This window comes from Gouania willdenowi, chromosome 1, assembly GCF_900634775.1.
Source record: "Gouania willdenowi chromosome 1, fGouWil2.1, whole genome shotgun sequence".
NCBI classification, from domain to species: Eukaryota; Metazoa; Chordata; class Actinopteri; order Blenniiformes; family Gobiesocidae; genus Gouania; species Gouania willdenowi.
Window position 1 is genome coordinate 27,087,538 of NC_041044.1, and position 8,569 is coordinate 27,096,106.

Consider the following 8,569-nt stretch of genomic DNA (forward strand, 5'->3'; position numbering starts at 1 on the left):
AACAGCATTTTGAGGAAGTGATTTCACCAGTAACCGGAAAAAGGTTAGAGTTACACTCATCAAGAAATAGTGGAAATAACTAAAGAGAAACTAGCGCTTGGACTGAAAACAACCCAATTTGTGACATGCAGACTCAAAGAATTTGGCTTTTTCTCGTTATCTTTTCTTGCATAACTGTGATTTTTCTCCCCTGTACGTGCTCAGGCTTGAACACACCAGGTAAGCTAACTGAATCATAATGAATGGATGAAATCATGCATAAATATTTATTATGAAGCTATGATTTTTTTAAGTTTTTGTTTCCTGAAATAAAAAAGAATCATGCTCAAAATGACTTTGTTTTAAAGTATCACAAAAACATTGAAATTATAGATTTAGATTCACAATTGTCACTTCTCAGAACAATATTAGAAGATATCTTTTCACATGGCGAGCTTTGATGATGGTAGTTTGGTTTTACAAGCTGCGGAAGCTAAAATTGACAGTTGTGTAAAAGCATATGGTTCTAACACATAATGTTTACATTAATTTAACAAATGATACTAATCTTCTCTTCTCCAATATGTTCCCTTATAGAAATGATACTGGAGAGCACAGTGTTTATGGCCTTCAAAGGCGGAGAGCTCACTATTAAATGTGTTCTCAGGAAACCAATAAACCAAACTAAAGATTTCCTGAGGTGCTTTAATCCATCAAATGCTGAGATATTCAGGGTTCCCATCCCTGAAACAGGTAGCATAGAGACAACAACCAAACTGGAATTGAAGTTGACAAACCTGGTAACTTCAGGAGAATATCATTGCCAGTATAAAACGGTGAAAGAGTCCTGGTTTCTTCGAGTGAGAGGTAAGCAATGAGCATAAAAACGTATTATGACAGGAAAATTATTATTACCCTGTTTAGAAACTTATATGCTATAGTTTATTGAGTGTTTCACATATTTTAAAGGTAATATTTTCATTGTACAATCAGTAAAGTAAAGATTTCATCAGCTCTCAAACTAAATATCATTTTTATGTGTTGCACTGTAAACCCGAATGTTCAAAGTAATTAAATAGTTTATTCTCAAAGTTATAGAAAAAGGTATACTAACTTAATTATGTCAATTTGGAGTGACATGTTCTTCCTTTTTTTTTTTTAGTAACTTAAATTGATAATTTTTGAGTAAACAGAACTATTTGTTTATAAGTAAGCATAACTTAAAAGCAGAACTTAAGTACAATTCAATAGAATTAGATTGTACTTAACTTTATCATTCTTACATGCTAAGAATGATAAAGTTATTTCTGTTGTTTCAAATAGGGATTATTTAGAAATAAACTTCATTCATATTTTAATTTAACTGTCATCAAAAGGTACAAATAGCCAATCATCAAACTTTTTAAGTTAATCAACTTAGAAAAATCGATTGCCTGAATTTTTTGGAGTTCTGGTAACATATTTGGGTTTACAGAAAGCTTATCAAAGAAAAATCCTGTAGCTTCTGCTTTGATTAGTTGCTGAATGTTAAATGCTTTGAAACAATGTGACATGAACTGTTTCACTGTTTCAGGACGCTGCTTATTAATTTCTTGCCATTTTTTTTTTTTTTTTTTTTAATTCTGCAATAGAAAATTTTTAATAAATGGCAAATTTACTATTAAAATGATGCAAATATTGAGTGAAACTTTAGTCAACATTTATTGGGTTTAACCAAAAACCCAAAAAATGGCTGTTTGGTTTAAAAAGAGGATTTTTAGTCCAGACAGTGAGCAGTGTCTATTCTACAGCTGAAGGCTACAGAATGCCACCGATCCCCAATTACCCAGAGTTTATCACCATGGCCATCATCACTGGTTTTCTGCTGCTCTTCAGTGTGGTTGGTTCGGTGTATGTCTTCAGAGGACATTGGGTAAGGCGCACAATCCTAAGACTTGTTATGAAAGTTCGACTGAAAGAGGAACAACATCAAGAATACCAGACAGAATCAGATCTAAAAGATTTTTAGGAAGTTTAGTTTGACCTGAATCAGGGATACGTACAATTTTGAATTAAAAGCATTAAGCAGAAATATTTACAATAGTTTATTTCACGTTTAAATAGAGCAACTACAAAGCAACAGGCAACTACAAGGAGAATTATACTGCATTTTTTAGGCCGGGCTACCAAGTTAAAATCTCCTCTGTTATTTGTGAACGGATCAGGCTGAAATTTAGTAGCTATAATCTATGGATGTGAACGCATCGACTCTCGGAGCCCGATTTTTGATTTGGGACCCCAAAAGAAAAAAAAACGAAAGTCGATTTCTCATCAAGTCAAATATTACGACGGCTGGTGGTACCAAATTATTGGCACATACCAATATATAAATGGGGCCCATGGCCCTGTACGTGTCATGGGGGCCCCCGTGGGCACCATTTTTCAAATGACTACTCCTCCGTTAGTTCTCGTTAGATCGGAATGCAGTTTGCTATGAATACTCTATGAATGAATATGATGAGACACTCGTAGACCCCTATTTCCGGTACTTTACAAATTTACGGAACAAGTCGTGAGACATACGCATCTTTTTAAAGGGAATTCAACTTAGATCACGATTATGCCTCACAATTCGATTAGGGCTCACCCCCCTTTTTTCGACAATTTTCATTAAAGCCGTTTTGTCATTTATTTGTGAGTCAAATATTGTCATAGTTGGTGGTACCGAATCATTGACACATACCAATATATCAATGAGGCCCATTACTCCATATGTACCACGGGGGCGCCAGGGGGCCCTATTTTCAAATGTCTACTGCTTGTTGAATCGGGCTGTAATTTGACATAGATATTCGATGAGCGGATGTCAAGAGCCTGTCGGAGTCCACCCCCTTTTCCGGTAATTTCTAAATTTATCGAAACATAGTCGGGTGATATATCGTTTACGTCACACAATTTAATTTGTTTTACTCGGTGGAACCGAGTCATTTCACTGAATTCTCAGGAACGTGGTACGTGCTATTGGGCGTGGAGACATTCCGCGGGCCCAGCCGTAGTTCATCATAACTTGTTTCAAATAGAATAGCTAACAATCAGAAACACGATAAAAACTTTCAAATTTTAAAATTATTCAAACTGAGTCAGTTGCGTAGCTGTTACGTTTTGGCAACAGGGATATACTAGTAATTGAAGAAGAAGCCACTCATTATTAGGTTTGAAAAGAATTTGCCTGATAACATTTAAGAAGTCATTTATTCATCCCGAACTTCATCCCCAACACACTTTGATCTCGTTTTCCTGTTTGTAACATTAAATTCTACACCCTAGGTAAGACAACAAACCACTTAAATTCACCCAAACGTAAATTCTGACATGCACAGTCGAAAACAGTTTAAAAATGCTGCTTGTGGAGACGGGTTTTCGCAGGCATTCCACATTTTTGGATGCATTTTAAAACAACTAAAACATTCCTTTTGTAGTGCAATGAATTTGCCAGGTCTGCCTTGTAAATAAATAAATATATTATTATCTCAATAGGATTAACCTGGTTATATGAACCTATAAAAACAAAAATGTATAAGGCTTTCTAGATTGACAGAAGGTGAGTGAGAGGGTTTGTATTTGTATTTACTGGGGATGTAACGATTCACTCAACTCCCGATACGATTCGATTCACGATACTGGGTTCACGATGCGATTCTCTCACGATTTATTTTACAAAATGGAACTGTAGACAAATTTTTTTTTTGGGAAAAAAACTAGAAAATACTGTACTGTTTTCCTTTTATTTTTCATTGTCAAAAGAATTCCTTGATAAACAATTCAAAACAATGCAATTTAACTAAAAATAAATCTTGAATGAAATAAATAAAGGAATAATACAAATGAAAATGAAGCCTATTAATTTAAATTCTGGTTCTATAATAAACAATGCAAAACTGCAAAATAGTTCTTTTTCTTTTAAAAGTGCAACTGAAAATGTATTTTGTGCCTTAACAATTGGACTTAAAAAAAAAAAAAAAAAAACGTGATTAACACTGATTTACGTCATATTTGTTTGGACCAGCAGAGGGCGCTGGTAATACAGTGGTCGGTTGGCATGCAGATATCTTGCAGTGAAGAAGAGATGCTATGCTAGCAGACAGACCTAATAGAAAAACGTGACTTTTACAGATATTCAAGTAATATTACAGATATTCTTTCGGTGCTTAAGGGGTAATGAATCATTTATTAACATATTTAAGAGTAGAAGGCAGCCAGAAAGAAAGTATTAGCAGACTCCGCCCGCCGCCTACACTTGTAAAAAAAAGTACTGCGATTCAATTTTCAGAAAATCGATATCAACCGTGATACCTATGAATCGATTTTTAACTGCCTTACGATTAATCGTTACATCCCTAGTATTTACCTTTCTCCTATAGCCCAATGATGGAATCACAAAGCGACTATTGTGATCAAAGTTTCCGTGTTGAAAATTAAAGTAAAGAAGAGCTGCTTCTAAATACAACCTGGTTAAATACATTAGTTATTTTAGCTTAAACTACAACTATTTGGATTATTATTGATTATTACTATTTTTATTTCCATCTCTCACACAGAGGAATACCAATCGTGATGACTCTGGAAAAAAGCAGACAAAGGAAAATCAGCAAAACCCAGAGGAAGAGGAGTATAATGTGGATGTAACGGGGGCTCAGTCTACGTCTTTTTATGCTGTGAGTTACACCTTTCCATATCATATTCAATTTGCAAACAGAATTTTGTGCGCTCCAACATATAGTCACATATCCGGATTGGAACCTAATTTTTAAAATTCCCACAGAGTCTTGATTCCCGGCCCAGGTCTGTTTATGACGTGTTGGACTGCTCAGATGCCAACAAAGAGCCAAGCAAGAACAAACTGAAACCCAAGAAAAGTGAACTTCTGAACACGGTCTGTTTTAAAAAATATATTAAACTTCTGTGTTTATTGGACAAAAACATGTTGTATCAACGGAATGCAAAAGATTATCATCTGTGTGATGTCTTCTGCTTTGTTACAGGTGCAACCAAACATAGAACAGCCAGATGAAGGTGTTTTTGAGTCTGTTTATGAGAACATCTGAATTATGAATGAACAGGCTTGGAAAAAGAGCATGGTACATGCCATCATTCTTCTGACATCTATGCCAAAAAAATGTATTTATTGTAACACACACCACAGACAGACACACACACACACACACACACACACACACACACACACACACACACACACACACACACACACACACACATTGTTCCAATTGCTCTTCTTTAAAGATCTGTGCTGAACTAAATTAATAAATCTTAGATGGACCCATAATCTTTTCGTTGCCTTTTAAAGATTAGGGTTATCTACATGAGCAAGAAGGCCACCATCTTGAATGGCACGCAAAGCATCATGGGTTGATGACATCATCTGGGTGAATTGCCTCCTGAGAAGCTCATTGTTTGCTGTTGGAGTGGAACACTTTTCCTGCTTTTTGGAACATTTATCTCTAGTAGGGTTGATTAAACTTCTTCCGAGTTCAATCAAAGCTCAACATTGTCCTTAGGTTTAAACAGCCATTTCATGTCTTTACACGTCCAATGCCATCGGAACTAAGAAAATAAAATACAAAACTTAAATTAAGTTACATACACAACTCTAAGAGAATAAAGCCGAAGTTTTCTTCCTAAATAACAACTTTAGATATCCTTTTATCAACTTTTCTCAGACACTTCAGGTAGGCTATCCATCACCTTGTGGTGCTCTGGTGTGCCACAGCTGCTTATTACCCCCGGCAACGCAATGAAACAGAACAAAAAATAAGTTCTTCCCGTGTCTCTCTGTAATTATTCACTAAATAGATTAATTATATCTACGTGAATTAACTGAATTATTACTTATTTATTTACTTATTTATTTAACATTTATATAAAATATGTATATGTATTTATGAAATGTATTTATTTTCTTTTTAACTGAATGTGAAAACTATGAATTGCATTTATGAGAGAATCTCTGACAGCCGCTACAGTTGCCAATAATGCGTTATAGTGTTAATACCGTAATACTCACATTTGTGTGGAAAGAATTGGGAAAAAATTGGGTTCGTGAGCATATATTTAGTGGCTGTAGGAAAAACAAACAAACAAATCTTTTGTGCTTATTCGGACTTCCATTTTCACATCCATGACAGCAAAAGCACAGTTTGTTTGTTTTTGTTTTTTTTTTAAAGAAAAGATTGAATGAATTGAAGAATGGTTTAAATTATTTTGACTTCGGTGATGCAACCTAAAGGTTTTTTTTAGTTTATTTATAGTAGTTAGTAGTTTAGTTATAATAGTATGAATATTTGATGAATGACACGTATTAAAGCTTTAGGGTTGCTGGTCATTCCTTCTTTCTTGTCCTCTCAGTCATAAACTGCTCCATGTTTTTTGTCCATTAGTATTTACTCATTATCTCAAGGTGACGGTTGGTCCTAAAACCAGAGCAGAGGAGAATGACTGTATTACAAGGTATTTACTATTTGAGAATGCTGCGATATATACAGGTACATTAGATATAATATATATGTAATTTAAATCTTATTTAACTCTCAATCCCAGCCTCATTCCCCCACTGTTCCAGCTCACCTGTTACTGTTAAAGCTCATGTGTCCGTGTGGCTGATGTCTGTCGACTTAACCAGGTTACCGTTGTTTTCTGGTGTCTTTGAGAGAAGCTCCTGCGTTATAGAAGATGACCTTTTTTCTTTGTCTTTGAGTTTCAAACTTCATTCAGGTCGTGGGATGATGTTAATAGCATAGAGACAGCGTGATGGTGTGCAGGGTAATTAGCAAGCTGTTGTGCAGAGAAAAACAGATGGAGAGGAAATATAATGTTGCTATATGGCAATGTCCTTGGATTAGTTTAAACTGGGAGATGCATAGAAGTTTTACGATAATACAATGTGGTAGAAAAGCTGAATCAGAACTGACAGAAAGGGATGTAAACTAAGATTCCTATGTGTGTTTCTAATGGTTAATGGTGCGTTTCAAGGATTCTGTCAGTGATTAGATCCAACTTAATACTGTAAGGCTGTTGTGTTTACTGTAGGTTTTAAACCTTTGTGTCCTTTGTGTACTTAGCAGCAGCAGCACCAGCCTACTGATTCAGTACACATATTTAACTCACTAACACTTTATGAGGGTACTTGTAATAATCCTTAATAAGCAGTAATGAATCCCTTAATATGGCCTTACTAATGCTTATTACCTTAATAGGGCTATATAATAATAATTAAATAATAAAAATGAAAAGCTTTATAATTATATTTATTAATGCACCTAAGCATAAATTATCTGTTAATAAAGCTCTCAAGGACTTTTTAGAGGATGTTATTACTTTTCAACATTATTTACATGTTTATTGACATTAATAATACTTGGGTATGGGACAGTATTGCCTTACAAAGGCTATTACATCCTTTTTTGCACTCTTTGATTTAGTTAAAAATGCTGCTCTGCAGCTACTGAATTTAAAGTGGGAACAGTGCTTTATAGGGATTAATTATTATTATTATTATTATTATTATGCACTTATTAACAATTAATATTGCTATGAGGAAAGTATCTATTTAAGGTTTGAGTGTAATAAGTCACAACATATGATGAATCTAGAAAAACACAGGAATAAGTTAAAGCCTAAAAACACACTAAGAGACAGTTTTTCAGATTTTCTTTTTTAGAAAAAAAAAAAAAAACATTCATAACAATTAAGAGATGACATTACAATTAATGTGGTATGTGGTGAAGATTTTAATTCTGCATTTTTCTACCTGAACCCTGTTTCACATGGGTAGGAGTATACTGGGAATACAAATCTTTTCTGAAATCCTGCAAGTTCCAAATCTTTGGGGATTCAGTGGTGTTATAGGAAAATAGCAAAGAAAACTGCCATTTCTGCACAATAACTGCACAATATCAACATGTTTCAATTATGGCTTTTACGTCATTAAAGGACAGCACATGTGAGTGAGTTCTGTAGCGTGGCTTGTTTCAGGGCATGGTCTGGGTCACGGTGTGGGTTGCAGCACACATTTTACCTAACTCTGTGTTGTACATTATCGCTGTGTCGATGTATCTATAGGACCTAATAACTCATGAATATCATATTACCTAAAAGATTACAAAAAGCAGGGATAAAAATTTGGCAACGCAGACCCATATGCTGTAGTGAAACAGTAAACGTTTAAGATTTCAGGTAAACAGTGAGAGCATTATATTTGCTGGGTGTCCTATTCAAAAATATTAGGCCCTAAATAAATCTAGTATTCAGCTGCCTATGTATGAAGGTAGGTCTGTGTCTTCTTTATTCAATCAAAAAAAAAAAAAAAAAATCCAAAAACTTTACTTCAATAAAAAATACATAGTTTCAATTAAAATGTTCAAATGCAATATGTGTACATATATATTTTTTTTTGCATTTGAACACTTTTTTCTTTGATTAAAAATATTTATTGCTCAATGAAAATGTTTTTTACCTCTGCCTCCTGCCAATAATATAAGTTATTAACCCAAAATGTTGGTCCTGTACTCGTAAGGATTCCTGACCACACCCCCTA

At 34.4% G+C, this 8,569-nt stretch overlaps 1 protein-coding gene across 3 annotated transcripts; it reads left to right on the forward strand.

Annotated features, from left to right (window-relative positions):
* On the forward strand, positions 1 to 5,756 carry nfam1 (NFAT activating protein with ITAM motif 1). 3 transcript variants are annotated; one of them, XM_028452774.1, is made up of 7 exons: positions 1 to 219; positions 577 to 846; positions 1,770 to 1,891; positions 4,557 to 4,673; positions 4,781 to 4,891; positions 5,001 to 5,096; positions 5,324 to 5,756. In XM_028452774.1, the coding sequence occupies exons 1-6, from the start codon at positions 126 to 128 to the stop codon at positions 5,061 to 5,063; spliced, it is 777 nt and encodes a 258-aa protein (XP_028308575.1). In that variant the 5' UTR covers positions 1 to 125; the 3' UTR covers positions 5,064 to 5,096; positions 5,324 to 5,756. The 3 variants fall into 3 exon arrangements, with proteins under 3 accessions (XP_028308575.1, XP_028308583.1, XP_028308568.1); XM_028452782.1 differs by having other exon boundaries at positions 5,329 to 5,756; XM_028452767.1 differs by lacking the exon at positions 5,324 to 5,756 and having other exon boundaries at positions 2 to 219; positions 5,001 to 5,292.
* The last annotated feature ends 2,813 nt before the right edge of the window (positions 5,757 to 8,569 follow it).

Excerpts from the sequence above, each read along its gene's own strand:
- nfam1 (XM_028452774.1), top strand. The coding sequence starts at position 126 with ATGCAGACTCAAAGAATTTGGCTTTTTCTCGTTATCTTTTCTTGCATA. Across the intron at positions 847-1,769 it reads CTGGTTTCTTCGAGTGAGAG|CTGAAGGCTACAGAATGCCA; the intron begins GTAAGCAATGAG and ends TCTATTCTACAG. Across the intron at positions 4,674-4,780 it reads AGTCTACGTCTTTTTATGCT|AGTCTTGATTCCCGGCCCAG; the intron begins GTGAGTTACACC and ends AAATTCCCACAG.